Genomic DNA, 23,132 nt, shown 5'->3' with positions numbered 1-23,132 from the left:
CATGGCCAAGTTTTGGAGCTAGTCTTTCATCAGGGAAACAAACGTAGGAATAGTTCCTGCATCTGGAATAGAAGTAATTCCTATGTCTAACATGTCCTGCGTTTTGCTTCAAAATAGTGATGAAGGACTAGCTCCAAAATTTGGCCATGTTGAGTGATGATAAGCTAAGCAAAGCGGTGAAGTTAAGCTAAACATGGTTTAAGTTTAAATATTTGTTGCATACAAAATAATTACATTTATTTTTGTGAGCAAATATAGCATACATATACAGTTATGATACAATTCTTTGAATAGCGATTTAATAAGAAATTTATCAATGAATTGTACTTAAAGAGTTACACAGTATACATTTTAAATGCAAAAAACATCTTTTTGAAAAAAATGATTTTGTAGTACTGTAATCATAAATCAAGGGTGGCTGGTGGTCAGTTAATGATTATATTTTGTCCTAATATTAGGAAAACTGAATGGTACCTTAATTAGTGAATACATGAAACTACCTCCGCTTACCTTTTTATATTTTGCTTATGAGCAGACAACGCAGTTGTTTCCACATACATTTTTGAAACAATCGTAACTGGAATGACCATTAATCAGTGATTAATATATTGTTGAGTGAAGAACTGACTTGCTGTAACCAATCAATAGCATAATACTTTTTTTTATGTGATTTGCCTTCATTTTATTATTGTTGATCATGGTTGGTTATCAACCATGACTGAATATGATTCCATGATCCACAGCTCTCCAACCAGGATATAGCATGTTAGGATTCTATACACAACCAAAACTATTATTTTATTACTGTCATTTCAGCAAAGCATGAAATACAAGATGACATTGTTTCAATCCCAGAGTCTTATTACACATACAAGACAGAGGAGCATCCAGAGCTGGAGATGCTGGTTCTGACATGCCCAGAGGACAAAGTTTACACATCTGCCATGGTTCATGAGAATTTAACCACCTTGATCTCAAGAGAAACACACACTGGCAAAGAGGAGACCAGGCTGATTTCAGGTAGAGTTGAGATCAACTTCAGAAATGTATGTTATGTATGTACCCTTCCCCCTGGCAGCAGCTAGGCTCATATATATTGTAAGAGTAGACTGTGCCATTCATAATTGGAACTTAATTTATTTATTTCTTTGGACTTGAAGTTTTGTCATTTTCGATTGCCATTGGTGAAGCCCCGCCTGTGGGCAAATATTCAAATTGTGGGTGGAGTTTAGTATTGTGAATCACACTTATATGTGTCTTCACCATGTCTAAATCTAGTAGAGCCTGGAGTAAATTTTCAGCAGGGCGCCTAGCTGGCACTCTACTCACCTACATTTCATCCTTGCACAATCCAGTTGATTTTCAAACACAAGGTACCTGCGCACAAAGAATTTTAAAAATCCATTTACATGCATAAAGTACACTTTACACATGAATGTCCTATGGACAATTCAATTGCATATATTGTAGCAATTTTCAAAAGCCCACTTACATGGGTAAAGTGCATTCACATGTGTAAAACCTAATTTTAAGTGTGTAAATGGATTTTAAAATCAGGTCCTTGCTATATGGCTAAACATATGTGTGTACCCTTATAGGTAATACATATAGAGTTAGGCATATTCCTTAGCCTACCTGTATACATTTTTTAAACTTGCATGTATTCACAGGGCATTTTTGCCCAACCAAGTTTTGTCTCTTTTTAATACTGCTAAAAATACAAGTATTGCAAAACTATGCACACAACTGTAAGTAATTGAAAATCCATGTGGGCAGCATGACCTCTATTTTTACCATCTAATTCTCAACTAATATTTAATCACTAGGCATCTGTAGACCTGTAGGGATTGATTTATCAGGCTTTTCCCATTCTGTACCTACAGGAAAAGAACCTTTGCTTAATCAGGCTCTTAGAGTGTGAATGCTTAAAGCATATCTTTGATGTTAAGAGGCTATTTGTGAACATGTGAGAATTGAGCTTTTAGGTTAGAACTTCTTGGGTATTGAAATAAAATTACTTTGCCCATATCACGATCAGGCAGGCCGGTTCAAGGTAATTACCCAAACAGGAGCAGCATAGGGTCAAGAGCAGAGCAGGGCATAGTCTTCTACCTGACCTGCCTCCTTCCCCTTGGGTTGAGCCTGCAGATTCTGTGGCCAGCAGGACTTTCGCTGGTGGTGCACCAGGAGTGAGGAACTGGAACAAGGCAGGAACAGAGTACAGGGCAAGGCAAAACTGGAACTGGGGGCAAAGCAAAAAAAGGGCCAGGACAAGCAGGACAGAACCAGACAAACAACAGACAGGAAGACCATTAGAAGCCCACAGGAGGCAGGGAGACAAGGGATGCAGACAGTCAGGAGGGCCACTGGAAGGCCTAAGACAGAACAAGAACAAGGTTGGGAACACCCAGGCTATGAAGGACACTGGAAGGCCTAGACAGGGGAATAGCAAGGAAAGGAACAGACAGGTAAGTATGGCCACTGGGAGGCCTAGACAGAGCAAGGGTAAGGCAAGGACACACAGGCAAAGAAGACCACTGGGAGGCCTAAACAGAGCAAGGACAAGGCAAGGAATACACAGGCAAGACAAGGTACAAGGAACAGGCAAGTACTAGGCAAGATGAGGTAAACACCCAGGTGGCCACAGCAAGGAGCAGGAGCAACTCAATGATGAGGCCAAGAGTAAGAGGTGAGAGAGGGTTTTGTAGGGCTGGTCTTGCTAAGTCATGCAGATTTCAAGAGGCTAAAGTGAGCCCAAATGTAGCTCAGAGAGGGCCCCTGATGGCAGGGGGGCCACCTAGCAGCCAGTATTATTACAGTCCATTTAGTTATTGTGCAGTGAAAATGGATTGTCATAGCTGGGAACTCTACAGAATTTACCAGGAGACTCCGGGAATTTGCATCATTCCTGGGTCTCCAGAGAAACACCAGAAAGCTCTGGATCTCTCTGTTTAATGCTTCAGTAATTCTCCTTCCTGAAGCCTGCAGAGAACAGGAGAAAAGGAACTGGAGAAGGGAGAAGGGTAATTGTTTTCTGCTCTGCAGTATCTGCTCCAAACTCACCACTCCCCTTCCTCAGGAAGCCTGCAGACAACAGGAGGGAATGGGCTGGAGATGGGACCAGAACAATTATTTTCTGCTCTGCAGTATTTGCTCCAACCTCATCCTCTCCCCTTCCTCAGGAAAGCTGGAGGGAGGGTTAAACTTGGAGCACACACTGCAGGCAGCATGTGGGGAGAAAGTGGAGAAGAGAGGCTGTAACAGACACAGCTCAGTCTGCAGTTGTAATTCCAAGACTTGGGACTCAGCTGAAGGTAGAGTGAAGGTGTACAAGTGAAGGTTCTGGGGACTGGGCCTCGCCTTATATACCCAGGCTGTGTGAGGTCATCATCGGGCGCTGCGGACTGGCTTTTCATGCTGGGCCCTTTAAAGGGCCAGTCGGTCCCCGCTCGCGTGCCTAGGGGCGGGGCCGAAGCCGTGGAGGATACCGAGTCCCGGCGTGAGGAGTACTGCGAGAGTGAAGGCCTCGATGGCCTTGGAGAAGCCCAAGGGTGCCGTGGGCAAGAGGCACTGGCGGTGGCTGCAAGTGACGAAGAACCAGAGCTGGTAGATGGGAGCGCTAGGTGATCAGGCCCGGTCGTGGCACCCACGCGGCCGGGACGCGCAACATAACATATACGTCCCCATAACAAAGAATGTGATATGTACTTATGGGTACACCTTCCCGGGTATATACCTTTTCTGTTGTTACTTAGAAAACTGACACATGTGATGCACCTGGAAGTCGTATAGCATGCAAATACGTGGAGCTGAAAGATTTCATAGAATGATGTTGTTTAGCAGGTTAGAGATGATTTAAGCTGGGACTACTTGTGTCAAGGTGTTTATTTTATTAAAATAATTGTCCAAATACAATTCTATAATAATACAAACTTTAACTGTATTGGAGGACCTTTTCAAATATAACTGCATTTGGATCCAAGATTCCTGAATCCACTTTGAAGTGGCTGAAAGGCGGAATATAAAATCAAATAAAATAAATTAAAAAAAAAATAAAACTGGTCTTTGTTCAAGCAAAAACAGGTCCTGGCTTATTTATTGCAGACTTCAATTCAGAAACAGGTTTAATTGCTCACGTTCAGGTTCAGGTTTTCACAGATTAACACACAGGCCAATGCAATATCTTGAGCTAAGCCTATCGCACAGGTTAATGAGCGCTTGGATGTGCATTTTGGACGCAGTAAGGGGATTAGCGCATCCAAAATGTGCATCCAAACTAGCATGTAGGCAATAGTGCTCATCACATGTAAATTCATTTTGATGAGGCTATTTACTATTACCCACTTATGTGCTCGATGCGCTCATTTTTACTCTAAAAATTTACGCCTGCCCTGTAGCAGTCGTTAAGTCTTGAGGAGCCCCTAAAGTTAACAGAAAAGCAGAAAACAAAATACTGCTTTTCTGTAGTTCCTCAGACAATATCATGGCGATATTAAGTTAGAGGAACCGAAAAAAGGAGTAAGGTAAAAAAAAATAAATTAAAAAAAGTCTTGCCAGCGGTCAGGTTATGAAGATGGATGCTCAATTAATGAGCATCCGTTTTCCTAACCCATGGCTTTGCACAGATTAGAATAAATGGACACTTGTAAAATTGAGCGTCTGTTTTCCTAACCCACACTGACAGCCACCTCTCCTAGGCGCCTGATGCCGGGGAGGTGCTAGGGAGTCACAATTTCCCTTAGCGTCTCCTTTTTAACGCAGCGGTTCATTTGCCTACTGCATCGCGTGCCCGGGAGAGGTGGATGGGCGTGCATTAGGAAAGCGGGTGCACGGTTTGGACGCACAGTTTTAGCACGTCCGATCTGTACCATCCTGATTGAGCAGCATTTCTGGTTTGAGGCTTCTTGTCTCCTCCAAGTTCTTACAATGGTCCTCCAGCCCTTGAATTGCAAAGAACGTTGGAGTATTTCCAGAGATCCCTTTTATCTGGGCTCTGATGAATCCCCTTGTTTCAGGACTAGGGCTGCCTGTCTGAGCTCTAGGCAGCATGTAAACTCCTTCTGGGTTTAGTTTATTGCCTTGATATGCTGTTTCTCCACAAAAATCAAAGCAGTTTACAACAATCAACAATCAATATTCATACAATACTTAATAATAAAAAAAACACATGCTATTAAATAAAACAATCCTATATACCATTTAGAACTATAAAGTAGAATTCTTAAAATAAAAGATAACAATCTCTGGCCATTTGATGGCTCACAGGGAAAAGATTAGCTCTTCAGTCCTGCGGTCTGCTGGTACAAGGTCAGCTTAAATGTTTTTGCCCTCACATAGTGGTTCTGTCGAGATCTGAATAAAAGATGTCTAGTTCCACATCCCACAACTCTGGGATAAGCCTCTGGGAAAAAAATCCATGGGAATTAAAGCCTTGCATGGATAATACTTTGAAACTTTGCCGAATATTCACACTTAACTGTCACCAACTGGTTTAATTATTTCAGGTGCTTCCAGATCCCAGGACATTTTGTTACGGAAGATAAAACACTTCTTGGATGAGAAGAAAGATCAGGTGACTAATTACCCAGACCCTTCGGATGACCCGGCCCTGATGCTCGTTCCAACATCATTCCAGTCATCATCTGGGGTCAGCCAGTATAAGGACTTCATCCGATGCCTGCCTGTCCACGTGTCAAAGTGCATTCTGGGTAGGAGTTTCTTGCATAAAATTTAGAAACAATCTGAATGACGTGCAATTACACAGCTGCTTGGAGATGAGACCGTAGATCACTACTTCTGTGGTGCACCCAAGCTTGAAGGGTGAGGAGATCAACCTGGATCCCCCAAACCGCTGGATGCAACACAGAATCCTGAGCCACAGAGGCTACATTCCACAGAAGAGAGGGACATTCTGTGGTTCCTCATTAAGAAGCACTGACATAGGAGAACTTTGGATGGTATAGGAAAAAAATGGTAATATTGGATTGTCACTTTTTTTTTGGATGAAAGTAAAATGCTATAGTAAAAAAAAACAACAAATTTTATTCCTTTTTTATTTTTTTTAGACATGTTTCATACTGAAGCAAAAGTGCCTATTAGTACACATCCCACTGTCTCTCCACAGCCATGCATCAGGGAAGATTTAGCTGAATGGATTTCACTGAAATTTATTCACTGAAATAGGAGCTAAAATGCTATTTTGGACCCAGTGAAAATGTGCCTATAAGGAATTTTTGATGGGTCCAGTTTCTTCTTAAAAATTTCTATGAAATGTGTCCACTTTGTGCTATCTGCCAAAGTACCTTAAACCAACGTACTAATGAATTGCAATCAACTGGATCTGTGATTCAACAGATAGAAGCCAATGTTTTTTTTTTAATCAATAATCCAGACTGAGCAATGACTATCTGCAACCTCAAATATGCAACATACCCATTTCTCTATTATGCAGACACCTCCTGAATTTTTTTTTTTAACCCATATTAATATTTATTGAGTGCTGAGCTTTCAGCTCATTGTGATCCTCCCTATATGCTCCGGCCTGATGCATTGGTTGTGGTTAGGAGATTAATGTCATCCCTTAAACCGATTTTGTAACACCACTAACTATCTAAATATTTGCACAGGCAGTAATCATAGGTTGTTTATAAGCAGGGGCAGTATGTAGCTGTGATTTGTATTCAAACAGGATGTTTTGCATACAATTAAAACAAAGCATTAACTAGATTCATGGTTTAAATCGGCAGCCTTAGCTAGATTGCTCAGAATATTACATTTCTTGAGGCGGCACTTTGCTGCTTTCTTTTTATATCTCGTGCCTGTTTCCTTATCTTTTCTATTTTTTGAGGTGGCTATTTTCTCCTGCTCCTTTTTGGGTCTCCAGATCATTCAGAACTGGGGTTGGGTGTCCTAGAGCCTTGAGCTGTCATTCACAGCTACCCAGGGATTTTTCCCCCCCATTTCATATTCCCTGCCCCCTCCCCCAAACATGCCTAGTCTGATCACTGTCTGCAGTGACAGTCCTCTGCTGGGAACCATGTGTCAAGGCTCTCCTCCTCCCCCCCCCCCCCCCTGCCCCGAATCCTGCAGTCATGGACCCTGACTCCAACAACTAGGGATCACCTAGGAGGAGGAGATTTAAAAACGAAGCCAGACTCCGAGGCACCACACGCCGGCATTGTGCACTGAAGGGGCGCAACAAAGGGGCAGGCCCCTTTGTACGCCCCTTCGTACACCCCTGAGAAACCCCCACAACAATGAACGAACCAACAACAAATCCAGAGCGAACAACACTGATCATAGACAACGAAAGAATGGTACCAGGAATACAATCTATCAAAACCTGCCTAAACAAAGGTAAATATGGAAACTACTAATCACACAAACACAGAAATACTTCATACATAAAAAATAATACTTTCTTATTTGTATGAGAAAACCTCATACAAATAAGAAAGACCAAAATAACAAACAATGCCATCACAAATAATGTATTAATGATAACCTTCCTGTTAGTAAATGCACAATCAATCACCAAGAAATTCCCTATAATTACGGACCTATTATACGACACAAAATCAAGCTTCATAGCTGTTACTGAATCATGGTTAAAAAAATCAGACACTGTCTTAAAAAATCAAATAGCACATAAAAACTATGATGTCTTCTCAATACCCAGAATAAATAAAAGAGGCAGGGGATTACTCCTAATAATAGAAAAAAGATTTAAATGTAAACTAATACAGACAACACCACCAAGAAACCATGAAATTGCTCTTTTTGAAACTAACACCATACAAATTTGCCCTATATACTGCCCTCCTATCCTATTAGAACTAAACATCTCCCCTCTAACTGAATTTCTAAGAACACACTTAAACACCTCTAAACCCACAATTGTACTAGGTGACTTCAACCTACACATGGATACACACCCCCTACCTATCCAACACCTGTCAAACACTGATAGATTTCATGACGGCACTAGGATTCACCCTAACTACTGACAAGCCCACCCACAAAGCAGGACACTCTCTTGATTTATAATTTATCAAACACAGCCACCTACAGCACATTAAAATGGAATATACACCGATCCTGTGGTCAGACCACTTCCTAATAGAATCCTCTATCAAACATACTGAACAACAAGTGACTCAAAAAAGAGAACCCATTGAATTTGAATATCGCCCACCTTATAACATAGACACCCTGAAAGACAAATTAGAAGAAAAACTAGCTGAAATAGATTGCACTGACTGTGAATCTGCCATGACAGCATGGATGCACACAACCAAAAACTTAGTAAATGAAATAAACCCGATTAAATATATGAGCATCAGGGAACTCAAAGAAACTAACCCCTGGCATAACGAAAAGATAAAGGTAGTCAAAAGAAACCTGAGGAAAAAAGAAAAAGAATGGAAAAAAAATAAAACAACTGAAAATCTGACTAAATACAGGAAACAACTAGCCTACAATAAACAAATAATACTCAACGCAAAGAAACAATATTATAGCATGAAAATAGAGAAATTTGCAAACAACCCAAAAGCCTTGTTTACCATAGTAAAAAATCTCACAAAAGATACATCTGACTCTTCACAAAACCTACCAGTAAATAGATGTAATGAAATAGCTACATTTTTTAATGACAAAATTACGAACCTAAAAACAAAGATTCCAAAAATAACTAAACAAAACATCAAAATGCAAAAAAGAGACGTTAAACAATGGGAGACATTCAATGAAATATCCGAAATAGAAGTTGAATCAATGCTAAAAAAATCTAAACCCTGGCCCACATGCTTATGACACAATACCAACCATAGATATAAAAAGATTAACCACCACTTCTCCGACTTTAACAAAAATCATTAATCTATCATTAAATGAAGGAAACATGCCAGATTCACTAAAAGGAGCAATAGTAAAACCAATTTTAAAGAAAAAGAACAGCGATCCACTCATCCTCAGCAATTATAGACCAGTATCATACCTACCCCTAATTGCAAAATTAATAGAAAAAAACATACAAAATCGATTAGCAGAACACTTAGAGGGCAATAATATCCTGTACCTAACACAACATGGCTTTCGCAAAAACTATAGCACTGAAACACTACTACTTGCTCTAACAGACAACATCATGAGAGGTTTCGACAGCAGTAAACATTACATTTTAATGATGCTGGACCTATCAGCGGCATTCGATACAGTAAATCATGACATCCTATTAAATAGATTAGAAGAAATAGGATTATGCAACACAACAATCAAATGGTTCAAATCATACCTAAATAACAGATATTTCCAAGTGCAAATCAAAAACGTAATGTCAGAAAAAATAAACCTTCAAACAGGAGTTCCGCAGGGATCAGCCCCATCTGCCACACTATTCAACATATACATGCTGCTGTTATGCCACCTGCTAGCTGGTTTCGGCATCTCACACTACATATACGCTGATGATATTCCATTAATATTTCCAATTGATGACTCAATTGAGAAAACATTAAACTTAGCCAACATGTATCTAGATAGAATAAAACAGCTCCTAAACCAAATGGAATTAGTTATTAATATAGAGAAAACAGAATTCCTACATCTAGAACGAAAAAACATCACAATCATTCAAAACCCAATCACAATCAATAACAACCAAAAAATACAACTAGCTGAGAAAGTACGAAACCTTGGAATGATAATAGATACAGAACTAAGTATGAAACAACATATATCTCTAAAAGTAAGGGAAGGATACGCTAAACTTATGACTCTTCGAAGACTTAAACCACTACTAACGACAAACGGCTTCCGATCAGTATTACAAGCATTAATTTTTTCAAGCACAGACTACTGTTATGCCCTTTTACTGGGATTACCCTATACCACAATAAGACCACTACAGGTGTTTCTATTTTACTATGCCCTTCATAGCTACTCACTTATCTGTATAACACTTGTAGGAGATGATTCTGCTATTGGTGCTTCTATTATCGGTATATTAGATTGCTGTGCTTCTACAAATTGTTGTAACTGCTCAACTTGATGAAAGTTGTTATTTAGTTAAGGCATCTGCCTTAATTAATAATATTATCTCCGTAAATTCCTTAGTACTTTAACTCAGCCTCCATTTTCTTTGTAAAATATATTACAACTGGGAGTAAATTTCATTGGTTTAGAAGTATTTTTGTAATCTGTATTTTACAGGATCTGTTTAGTCAAACTGGTAAATTTTCCTTTTTGTAATTTATATGTTTTCTCCTTTTCCTGTAAAATAGGATACAGATATTGGTTTAATATTCTGTTTTGTTCAATATTTATTGAAAAAAAAATAATTTCAATATTTATTGAAAAAAAAAAAAAAAAAAAAAGACCACTACAGGTATTACAAAACTTAGCTGCAAGAATTCTAACTGGTAAAAGTAAAAGAGACCATATCACCGAAACCCTGATTGACCTACACTGGTTACCCATTGAACAAAGAATAGAATACAAGAATCTATGCACCATACATAAATTAATACATGACGAAAAGGCAGAATGGCTGAATACAGCCCTTCGCGTACACGTCCGTACTAGAAACCTGAGATCAGCAAACAAATTCCTGCTAACTATTCCCTCAGTAAAAACAGCTAGACTAACTCAAGTAAGGGATAGGGCCTTATCCCTAGCAGGACTTATAATATGGAACACCATGCCTTTAGTAATCAGAATGCAAAGAGACATCAAAACATTCAGAAAAAGTTTAAAAACATGGCTATTTAAGCAAGCATACCACAAACAGAATGGAGAGTAGAATCCAGGGAAATGTAGGATGAGGTCAGCAGAACTCCAACACACACACACACCAGCTTACTCGAATTGTGTATTTTTATTTTTATTATATTGCAACATAGGACTAGATTTAAGTATTAATATATCGTATAGCTGATATAGATAGAAGTAGACATAACTTATCACAACCACTAAGTAATATTTAATATGAAACTATATTACAGTATTTTATGGCACCTGTTTAGTTAATATAATTTAACACATTTAAGCAACATGAAATTATGTGCCTTATTGTGAACCGTTGTGACGGCAGCTAGCTTAACGACGGTATAGAAAAGATTTTAAATAAATAAATAACCAATATCCATGACCCCTCTCCCCATCAAGGCTATGAAGCTGCCTCCGCAGTATCCCAAACTCCAAGTGACCCGGAGACTAAAAGACTTGACTCAGGGATCAAACTGTCTGGCCTGTCCCAATTTCCTTCCTTTCTTTCCAAATTCATTCTGTGGAATAAAAGATGTAACTGTTTTATTGGGGCTGCTTCCCTGAGTCCACCCGTCAGCTCCTCGTGTGTCCTCATGCTGTAGGTGTATCAGTGTGATGCTTGGATTGGGGGTCTGATTAGGATAAGCACTCCCGCAATTTATTTAGATTCAGAATTCATTTAGTTCACCCTTTATGTGACAGCCTAAAGCACAAATTATGTACAGGTGCAGCAAGTCCCTGATCCTAGAAGCTTGCAGTCCTGGCAGACATATGTGGCAGGAAGAGATAAAATAACATAACTAAGGCACGGTGAGGGTCGGAAGCAGGACTTGAACTTGGGTCTGCCTCTTTCCTAGCCTTTTATTCTAACCTCAAGGTTACTCCCTGTCCTATGGGAAGGGATTATGAAGGAAAGCTTTTTTAAAACTGTAAACACAACTTCTGCCTTTCCCTTTCTCTTTGAAGTTGCTTATTTGTTCTATGTTTTTAAATGTGTTTTAATCTGGATCCTGTGGATGTATTCTGGAAACCTTCAATAAACAGAATTACTTAAAAAAGTAAAGAAAAATATCCCACTGTAAACACTAGTAATGTCCTTAGAAATGCAAGTAAGAGGGCGAGCAGGAGCGGAGAGAGAAGCCCCGAGAGTGTCATCGCGGAGGTAGGAGGCAGGACGGTAACCCGAGTCAGCTGCAGGCTGTGCGGCACAGAGGAGCTGATTAGAGGCGGGACCGGAAGCGGCCAATATCAGCGGCCCCCTGGCTCTCCTACCTTGAGGGCGAGCAGGAGCGGAGAGAGAAGCCCCGAGAGTCTCATCGCGGAGGTCGGAGGCAGGACGGTAACCCGAGTCAGCTGCAGGCTGTGCGGCACAGAGGAGCTGATTAGAGGCGGGACCGGAAGCGGCCAATATCAGCGGCCCCCTGGCTCTCCTACCTTGAGGGCGAGCAGGAGCGGAGAGAGAAGCCCCGAGAGTGTCATCGCGGAGGTCGGAGGCAGGACGGTAACCCGAGTCAGCTGCAGGCTGTGCGGCACAGAGGAGCTGATTAGAGGCGGGACCGGAAGCGGCCAATATCAGCGGCCCCCTGGCTCTCCTACCTTGAGGGCGAGCAGGAGCGGAGAGAGAAGCCCCGAGAGTGTCATCGCGGAGGTCGGAGGCAGGACGGTAACCCGAGTCAGCTGCAGGCTGTGCGGCACAGAGGAGCTGATTAGAGGCGGGACCGGAAGCGGCCAATATCAGCGGCCCCCTGGCTCTCCTACCTTGAGGGCGAGCAGGAGCGGAGAGAGAAGCCCCGAGAGTGTCATCGCGGAGGTCGGAGGCAGGACGGTAACCCGAGTCAGCTGCAGGCTGTGCGGCACAGAGGAGCTGATTAGAGGCGGGACCGGAAGCGGCCAATATCAGCGGCCCCTTGGCTCTCCTACCTTGAGGGCGAGCAGGAGCGGAGAGAGAAGCCCCGAGAGTGTCATCGCGGAGGTCGGAGGCAGGACGGTAACCCGAGTCAGCTGCAGGCTGTGCGGCACAGAGGAGCTGATTAGAGGCGGGACCGGAAGCGGCCAATATCAGCGGCCCCCTGGCTCTCCTACCTTGAGGGCGAGCAGGAGCGGAGAGAGAAGCCCCGAGAGTGTCATCGCGGAGGTCGGAGGCAGGACGGTAACCCGAGTCAGCTGCAGGCTGTGCGGCACAGAGGAGCTGATTAGAGGCGGGACCGGAAGCGGCCAATATCAGCGGCCCCCTGGCTCTCCTACCTTGAGGGCGAGCAGGAGCGGAGAGAGAAGCCCCGAGAGTGTCATCGCGGAGGTCGGAGGCAGGACGGTAACCCGAGTCAGCTGCAGGCTGTGCGGCACAGAGGAGCTGATTAGAGGCGGGACCGGAAGCGGCCAATATCAACGGCCAGAGTGCGGCGCGTAGCAGAGCCGGCGCGTCGCTAAAGCCGCGCGCGCTCAAGGGGCGCGCGCAAACACGGGCTTTGCCGGGCTTCGCCGGAGTTGCCGGATCGCCAAGGCCAAGTAAGAACTGAAATTAATTTACTTCTCTCTAAATACCCTCTTTGCTCATAGTCCTTGATTAATTATTAATAGATTCTGCCAAAGGGTGCTTTAGTTTTTTTTTTTTTCTTGCTATCCTCTGACATGCCTCCAAAGCGGAAAGGGAGAATAAGAACCTATCCTCCCTTACCAATGCCGTCTCCTGTACAGCAAGAAATCGTAAGCTACATGCTCTCCCCTATACCTACATTAAAGAGAGCTGAGGAATCTGGTGTGCCAATAGTTTTGGGGAAATCTATTGACCTTGCAGAGGAAGCGTCTCTTAGCCCTCATATCGGGCTGGCACCACAGCAGAGGGAATTGGAAGGGTTAATAGAACCTGCTTTGGGAGATGTTGAGCTACCAACTGAAAGATTGCAGTCTGATGCAATTAAAGTCCAAAACGAAATAGAGACAGACACAGCCACCTCTATCAATTTAAAAGGGGCGGCAGTAGAAGTCTCTGTTATGGTCCCAATAGGAGTTAAAGACTCTATTCCAAACTCAAAGCAGGATGAAATCCCAACCAAACCAGCTGTGGTAACGATGGATACGTTGTGGGACATGATGGCTGGCATGATGGGAAAAATTCAAAATCTGGAGAGGAAAATGAATTCAATGTGTGAAGGAAATCAACAAGATAGTCTGGTAATACAGAAACAGATAAAGGACTCTAATGAACGAATTAAAGCCTTGGAAATCCAAGAGAAGAAAAACTCAGAAATTAGACAAGCATTAGTTAAAGATAAAGAATATTTATCTCGTAGAGTTGAAATGCTAGAAAATAATTCAAAAAGATTTAATTTGAGAATTTTAAATTTTCCTCGTAAAGTAGGAGAAGAACCCTTGATTACTTTTAAAAAGTTTCTCGTTGAGCAACTCGGTTTTTCTGAGGATAGAGCTCCAACTATAAATAATTGCAATTTTCTTCCCCCTACAAGAAATGTGGTTAGATCAGAATTATTTCAAGGAAATTTGTCTAATTTTCTAGAGGATTCTTCCTTGGAAGTAATTAACTGGGGTACATTGCTAGTAACTTTTTATTCATTTTTAGATGTAAATTCTGTCATGAAGAAATATTTCAGCAAATACCCAGTTAAATTTCATGACAAGGATGTTAAAATCTTTCCTGACTTGGCTGTGACCACCCAACAAAGGCGTAAAGCCTTTTTGAATTTTCGCCAAGAGGTTCTTTCATTAGGTTTTTCGTTTACCCTTCGCTTTCCTTGCAAGTGTATTATTAAAAAACAAGAAGCTACATATTTATTTTTCACCCCAGACCAATTAAGGAATTTCTTAAATCAGAATAGGATGCCTACCTCATCCCCTCTATCCATGCAATGATAAATATTGGGTATAGTTAGTATGAATCAATCTTGATTCATGTATTATTTCTTATATATTCCCCCTTTGAAAGATAATTATCAAGGATTAGAAAACCCTCCATTTGATTGATACTAATGGTTTATTCTCTAAATGTAACAATTGGTAAGAATTTGATTTGTATAAATGACCATGTTTTTCTGTATACAAATAATGTGATTGTATCTATTATTTGAAAAGTTATAAATAAAGTATAAAAAAAAAAAAAAAAAAGAAATGCAAGTAAAATCAAAACAAAAACAAAGATGCCTATGATTTTTGTTTTTTTATATAACAGATGCCTGAATTAGAACTAAAAACAAAACAAAACAAAAAAAAATCTATCTATTTATCTGTATATATCTGCTTTAAATTGGCTGTGTTTCTAAATGCATGCCCAGCTGGAACTGGACTCAGATTAAAGCTAAACTGGAGTCTAGCATAAGCATAATCTGACCTTTAACATTTAAAAGTTTCTATCTAAACCAACACAATAATACATAGGATGGAATGAGCTGCCACTTCATCTGGATCAACCCAGAGAGGATGATCCAGTCCTGGTATTGCTCCATCATATGCAGAGAAATGTAGTTTTACTTTTCTCTTCGGGATGATAGAATGCCATGCATGCACTGGGGCAAAACCCAGTCATGGATCAGTCTTCTGACATTGAATCAGGTAAGGTGGCACTCCTAGCTTCAGTATTTATTTGTATACTCTGTTGAAAATAAATGAGGTCAATGATATGAGCAAGGACAAGATGCATTACAATAGATTATTAAGCCTAAGGACAGAGGCATTGCTACATACCTAAAAGATCTGGTGCATGGGCCCATAAACCCTCCTTTTCCCTCCACCTGAGATTTTGCTAATTAATCACAATCAGCAGTTTCCTCTCCCACCAAGAATAATCCTATAAAATTGCATAATTGTATATCACACAAATGATCTCTGTTCTACATTCCTATACAGCTGTCTTTAGACAGAAGAACATTCTAAGTAACAATAAACTACTGGCCAGTTTCAACCATCTAGTAGAACTACCAATACAATTATTTGAAAGCATTAATCAATAAAAATTCTTCTATATGGGAGTGAAGTCTGGAATCTATACAGGATAGGACAAAATCCCAATATAAAAGCTACACCACAAGTTCTACAATACTCTGCATTCACAGAAACTCCCCCCAAAAAGCATATTTCCCCTTTCCACTCACTATAGAATAACAATATTTAAATTCTGGTATCATCTCAGTAACACCAACTCAAACTCCCTCTACTACCAGGAACATTGTATAATAATACAAAATCCTGCAAAAATTGTACTCAGAGCCTATAGGAAACTAGGGATGTGCAGGAGAAAAAAAAATCATTTTTGTTTTCGGTTTGTTTTCAGTAGGTATTTTCTGCACAAATTTTGGTTTGTGGATTGTTTGATTGTTTTCATTCAGGTTGGGTCGTGGTGTCGGGCCTGGATCCATGCTGAGGCACATACTAATAAAAAGAATAAATATTTCAAAACAACTGAAGAATAGAATAACATCCAATAATTAAAAATGCATAAAATTTGTAAATATTTACCGAACACCAACAAAATATTTCAAAACTGGAGAAACATCAAATAATACCCAATAATTAAAACTCATAAGGATAAAAATCCCCTGCTGTCCATTCCTAGGAGCTTTTGATTTCTGGTCATACTGAGATATCTTGGATTAGTATGGAGTGGGAGGGGGTGCCACAAGCTTTATCTTCTCTCTGTCATATACATACATTCTGTAACACACACATGTTCATTCTCTCACACACCCATTCTTACACATACTTCTTCTTTCGTACACATACCCCCTCTCTCTCACATACACACATGCTCTCCTACATAGTTCCTCTCATTCACACATATACATGCTCTCATACCCACTTCCTCTGTCTCTCACACACACCCACATGTTCTCAATCCCACAGGCTCCCTCTCTCTTATATATATATATATATATATACATACACACACCAGTTCTCACTTCCATAGGCTCCCATTCTCACATACTCTCTCACACTCACTTTCTGTTATACATCAATACACATATGCTCTCAATCATACAGGCTCCCTCTCATACACCCACAGGATTTCTCTCTCTCTCACACACACACACAGAGGTTTTCACTTTCACACATACTCTGCCACACATACATGCTGTCAGTCTCACAGGCTCCCTCACACATACAGACACACTCACTCCCACACATACACTCCTACAGGCACTCACTCTGGGCTTCTCGCTCTCTTCTGGACCTCCTCTTCAGTCACTGTGTGATGGGGTCTGCTGCAGCCTGTTGGGCCTTTTTTTTGGCTATTGGGGGATGGGATCCATGTAGTCCTACTGGGCCTCTCTTTTTCTTGACAGTTACTGAAACAGATTTAGCACATTGAGGAGGAAACTCGAAACACAGGCCCCCATGTGCCCAGGGCTAACGACACCCCTGCCTAAGGATCAGTCAGTGAGCCAGAAGCTGAATGAGAGGCCTCTCATCCTCCCCCCCCCCCCCCCCCCCGCCCCTGCAGTTATTTTTTTTGACAGCACAGAAACTGGGTTGGCACTACCATCATGCACTGCAGGTGTCTCTGTGATCATCCCGCTTCCCCTTTGTTCTTATTTCTCTAGGCCTTCTGGATGCAAACTCCCTGTCTGTTTGCTGGCATGTGAGTTTGCACTGGCGTTACCTGGCAGAAGAAACCCTGAGGGACAAAGAGGTCGAAAGAGCAGTTCAGAATGAGGCCATGGTCCTCCAGGTAATGTTCAGCGTTTCACGTAAACAGTTCGTTTTTGCTTCTTTAGGTAGTCCCATTACAGTTACTTTCCTATGTAATGGGGAAAGGATGTTTTTAAAAAATCTGTTGATTGGTTTTCAAAATTTTATTTTAGTTTGGGGAGGTGCAGGGTTGGTGATGGCAGAGAAAAGGTATTTGTAATGGTCTCATAAATGTATCATTCTGGCATGTTAAACATAAGTTTGGATGATCTCACTTGATATTGCTGTGTATTGGTTGGGAAAAATCAATAAGAAATTACTCGTGGAATCTCCCCAAAAAGAAAAAAAACAAGTCCCCCTTCTCATCCACTTTAATTGAAATACAGTTGAATAGCTTTAATTATCAGATTTATGCTCGCTAGACTTCTAAAGAATTTTAACCACATGTTGGCTACACCATAGCCTAGTGACTGCTGGAGCACCAAAAAAAGGCTACCCCAAAAATGTTGTGCTGCATTATGAGAAATAACGCAGCACAACATCTTAAATGATAGGCCAACTAGCTCAAATAAGCCTTCATAATTTGGGTGGGTGAAATAGATTTCCAACCCAAGAGATTTCTGTTAAATCACTGGTTTGACATGCAAAAATATTTTTTGAAAAGTATTTGTTAGTGTGCAATAAAAATCAAGAAGCAGTCCAGCAACCTGGTGCCACTGAAAAACATATTAGTGTAAACTTATTAACATAATAAGCTAAATAGCATCCTGCGTCAAAACATATCTTGATATAACAAACTTATCTGGCACAATAAGCTTGAATGCGTCTAGAGTGTTCACAACTTAAGTTGTTAGCAATTCATTTTCTTGTGGTGCCAGCTCCGGCATAGTGTCATGTTTCGAGGTAAGTAGAAGATGGTAAATTGTTGATAAATTGCTGAGCTGCTTGAGAAGCGATCATACCAATCACTTATACCCTGGGTAAGGGATAGGGGTTGTGTGAGCTTCTTAGTGCTGTGCTGTGCTGTAGTTGATGCAGCCTCGAGTGTGAGCCCCCGAGGCCTATGCCGGCAGCTGGTGAATGTGCCCTGTAGTGCGACAGTCTGGAGCTTCACCGTTACCACCTGCCTCTTTCTCAGGTTGAGCCCTTCAATTCTGGCAGCTGGCAGGGCTTAAGTGGGTCCCTGGGGTGGAAGTGGTAATTACTAGAGTCTACAAACATACCAGAGATAGAATAGACAGCAGGCTTACAACAGTCAGAGGAAAGCCATGGTCGGGGCAGGCAGCGGGCAAGAATAGTCAGCTTGAGGCAAGAGGTGAGGTCCAGGTGGCAGGCAAACCTAGCTGGGTCTGCAAACTCACGGCCAGCTGCTGGCAGCATTAGAGGTAAGTCTAGGGGCTCACAGGATCTTCCTGTAAGCCACGAATCCTAACAACCTGAAACAGAGGTCTCCTATTTACCTCGAAACATAGTACCATGCCGGAGCTGGAATCACAAGAAGACGAATTACTAGCAACTTAAATTGTGGACACTCTAGACACATTCAAGCTTATTGAGCCAGGGAAGTTTGTTACATCAGATACATTTTTTTGAATCAGGATGCTATTTAGTTCATTACATTAATAAGTTTTACACTAATATGTTTTTGAGTGGCAACAGGGAGCTAAACTGCTTCTTGATTTTTTATTGCACCCTAAAATATACTTTCCAAAAAATATTTTTGTATGTCAAGCCTATGATTTTACAGAAGTTCTTGGGTTGGGAAGCTCTTCTTTTCACTCACCTGCATTATGAAGGCTTATTTGAGCTAGTTGCTCTATTATTTAAAATGTGCTGCATTATTTCTCAATGAGCCTTTTTTTTTTGGGGGGGGGGGGTATCCTTTTTTTTTTCTTTCGGTGCTGCACCATTACATAGGCTTCCAATGTGGACTTTCTTTTCTAGTGACTGCTGTGCCAGCTCCCACCACCCCACACACCATCCCTTATTATTGCTACTATTACTGCTGAGGTTAGCATTGTGTATTGTCTGCTGTTGATTTCTTAGTTGCTCATCTCTAACAATCCTGCTAACCCCCACTTGCTCTCCTCATTCAGGGCACTTCACCAAAAGGAGTGAGCCCTTGTTATGCCAAGGTCCGAAAAATCACAGTTCCAAAGATATCAGAGGATGGGGATATCATTCCAAATCCCGACGAGAGGTACCGCCTTAGAAAGTTGGTAAGTGCATCTGGATCTGTGTTTCTGGGATCCACACTTGATACTGCGTAGGGGAATTACGGGTGCTGGCATTTGATTGGGCCATACTGTGTGTGCATTAATTCCTTTGTAACATCAGAACCAATGGGAATCAATCAGATCTCATGTGTATGAGGTAACTTCTAACTTGTGAAGTGGGTTAAACATGTCTGCTCCCGGTGGGTCAGTTGAAGTTGCAGAGGATCTGCTTAAAGGCTTTCATGGCTAACAACTTTAATGGTTATTTATTTATTTATCGAGTTTTATATACCGTCGTTCAGTTTCGCCATCACAACGGTTTACAAAGTTTCGATGTTTAACAGAGTTTCCAAAAGGTTCCTGTGATTGTTAACATAGATATTGTAGGCTTTATAGATGTAGTTTGGATGTCAAAATGTATCATTTTAAAGTGATGCAGAGTGAATACTAGTATTTGACATGCTCTGTTTTCAGTGGTTCTGTTATTTAAAGATAATAAGACCTATTTATGACTTACAACTCATACCTCCCCAGTTTACTTATTAAAATCCCTTTTTAGCCAGAGGCAGCACTGACACTGCCATGTAAGACAGCAGAATTTGATTCCCAGAGCTAGTTTGTGCTCACTGGATTGTTAAGAGATTGTGGATGCTGCAGAAGCAGTGTTCACAGCCCTTGGGTAGGTGTTGGGGGGAGGGGGGGAGGGAGGGGTTATCCCAATGTTTGCACTGGGTGCATGCATATCAAGGTGCGAAGGGAACCATGGCCAGAGATTGTTACTGTGATACCTGATGGGGTCTAATCATCGAAAAACCTCCTGAAACAAAGACTCCTGGTTTCTCTCTTCATCAACAATGACAGCAGGAGTGGAGTTGATGCAAGTTCTGTCTGGGTTAGAAGCTGAGGTGTGCAGAGAGACATGCCCGGTGTTAGAAAAAACAAACAAACAAACAAACAAATGCCATTTCACACACCATTTCACATAACACCCTCGCTGATGTCACTGCATTGGTTGCTTGGCTAGTACAATCCAGAATCTACTATAAAGTATTAATAATAATATTCAACATCATTCATTCCAATAACACCGGCTTGTTAGGAGTGACACTACAACCTTCAATCCTAAATGAACTTTAAGATCTCAAAATAAACGACTATTGACTATTCCTACATTTCCTAGAGTGTAGCCAGATGGACTCAGGACCAGTGGGTTATGTGCTCTTCTGCTAGCAGATGGGAGACGGAGTCAGATTTCAAAGCTGCGTCACCCTAGATATACCCCTGCAGTGACCTCAGCTCTTCAGTATCTCTCCGTCTCCTAGCAGATGTGGACACTATCACTCACACTAGAACAGTATTAAGAATTACAGCAAAGAAGAAACATTTTTTACCTTAAAGAAGATCGAGCCCCGCTCTCCTGCGATGATACCTAAGGGTCCCTCCCCCAGTTGAGAATTCCTGAGGTGATTTTTCAATATTCCTCAGAGGTGTGCCTTGGTCTGGGAGCCGGTTCCTGATGTGGACTTAGCCCCCAGAATGGTTGAAAGGCAGCGGGTGCACAACCAAGCGCGGCGGTGAAGGTAAAGCCCTCTCCCCCTGCAGCTGGAGACTGTCCCAGCACAAGATCGATAAGTGCCAAGACCAGGTAAGCAGAAAACCTTAAATTCATGTCTCCAGTCTCCGAGGCTCGGATTGCCGTACCGATTCCGTTTTTCTTCCAGCAAGTTAAAAAGAGAGCACTGATTGGGTTGAGCAGCCTTGGTTGGGCTAGGCCCCAATCCGGTGCAGGGGTCCAGACACACGAAGACCCTTGGGGGCACCATCTTATGCGCGAGGGGCGTTGGCGCCATCTTCCCTTCTTGGCCGGCAGTATGCGCGGGGCAGGCCGGACGGCCGATTCACCCAACTTGAGTGCATCCAATTTAGACATGCACACAGCTGTGCATATAACCGAGCTCACACTATTCGCACAACTACACACACAACCGCGCTCATAGCTACACGCAAATTCAGTGCTCACGCGTATAACTGCATGCATATTGAAACACATTACCTGTGCGTCTATATTCAGAGGCGATGGCACCGGCATCCAAGAAGCTCAGAAGGCACAGCCTGCCACCTCAGAGCCACACAGCCTGAACTAGAGTCCTGTCTATGCCATCATTGCGAAGAAGCCCAAGGGGTACCAAAGCCTGGTCCCTCACAGTCTGAGGATGGGTCCGGAACTACTACATACAATAGCACCCCAGACCTATGTAACTCTGAAATGGCATCTCCACAAGAGGGCATTTCAGGGGCTCCTGCTCCAACTCCCCCAGGGGCTAACATGGACCCAGGGGCCTTCTCCTGGTTAGAATTTTTCCAGGGACTGCAAGCCTTTGTTCAGGCTCAATCAGCCCCAGGTATGACCCAGGTCCAACCCCATCCAGGAGCACCTGACCCTTCCGGCCCTGCTCGGGTGCCACGAGACATGCCTCGCCTCACCAAGAATTTTACTGACAGGGACACGGACACCTCAGACGATGATGGTGCCTCACTGGAAGAAGGGGAAATCCCTCCAGGCCTGGAAACATACAGAACTTGAGAACAATGCTTTGCTTCTTCCACAGGGATGAATTACCAGCCCTTGTTTCTCAGACCCTGAAGACTCTGGGGATCCCAGGCACTGACCTTATGGTGGAACCAAAGAAGAACCCCCATCTTGGTGTCCCTTTGTAAGGCCTCATGCTATTTCCCAATGATGGAAGCCATCCAGGAACTGACTGACCTCCTTTAAAGCTTGCCCCGAAGGCGAGCTTTAAAGGAGGTCAGGCCTTGGAAGCCTTGTACCCTTTGGAACCAGCGACCAAGGAACGCCTGCGTTTCCCAAAAGTGGATGCCATGGTCTGTGCCATCTCGAAACGAACAACCATTCCCATGGAGGGAGGCGCAGCATTGAAGGATAATCAGGATAGGCGATTAGAATCCATCCTTAAGCAAGCATTCAACGCAACAGCTATGACACTTCAGATAGCTTCCTGCTGCGCGCTGGTGGCACGTTCCTGCTTGCTCCTATTGAGAGAGGCAGATAATACCGGAACGTATGCCGGTGAAACAATCGAACCTGCAGCAGCCTTCCTGATGGACGCAAGCTCAGACCTGGTGCATACCTCAGCCAGAGGAGTAGCCTCGGTAGTGGCGGCCAGAAGGCAGTTATGGTGGCGGAACTGGTCGGCAGACGCAACTTCTAAGATGAATGTCACACGAATGTCCTTTAAGGGATCTCTACTATTCGGAAGCGAATTAGAGAAGTTAGCCGGAAAGTGGGGTGAATCCCCAGTGCCTCGGCTACTGGAAGACAGGGGTAAAAGATCCCAATGCCCCTCCCCCAGCAGAACTAGGGGGAGGGGCAGAGGGGCAGAGGCTCCCAACGTTTTCGACCCTACAGGAATTCATCATTCCTTGTACCTTGCCCCTCCGGAAGGTCCCAGCCCTTTCGGAACCGACAAACCAAGAGAGGAACAGGCCCAGGGG

The 23,132-nt window shown here is 42.5% G+C and overlaps 1 protein-coding gene across 4 annotated transcripts in view; it reads left to right on the top strand.

The window, feature by feature from the left end:
• Positions 1 to 23,132, top strand: part of CDRT1 (CMT1A duplicated region transcript 1) — a 130,213-nt gene that overhangs the window by 64,135 nt on the left and 42,946 nt on the right. For all 4 annotated transcript variants that reach the window (XM_029600301.1, XM_029600300.1, XM_029600299.1 and 1 more), the window contains exons 2-5: positions 817 to 1,020; positions 5,505 to 5,708; positions 17,316 to 17,443; positions 19,500 to 19,622. In XM_029600301.1, coding sequence (XP_029456161.1) covers positions 817 to 1,020; positions 5,505 to 5,708; positions 17,316 to 17,443; positions 19,500 to 19,622 — 659 coding nt within the window. The remainder of the gene's footprint in view (positions 1 to 816; positions 1,021 to 5,504; positions 5,709 to 17,315; positions 17,444 to 19,499; positions 19,623 to 23,132) is intronic.

The sequence above is a fragment of the Rhinatrema bivittatum genome, chromosome 4, assembly GCF_901001135.1.
Source record: "Rhinatrema bivittatum chromosome 4, aRhiBiv1.1, whole genome shotgun sequence".
In the NCBI taxonomy this organism is placed as follows: Eukaryota; Metazoa; Chordata; class Amphibia; order Gymnophiona; family Rhinatrematidae; genus Rhinatrema; species Rhinatrema bivittatum.
Note: the sequence above shows the minus strand (reverse complement) of the source record. Positions and strands in the feature narration are given on the sequence as shown.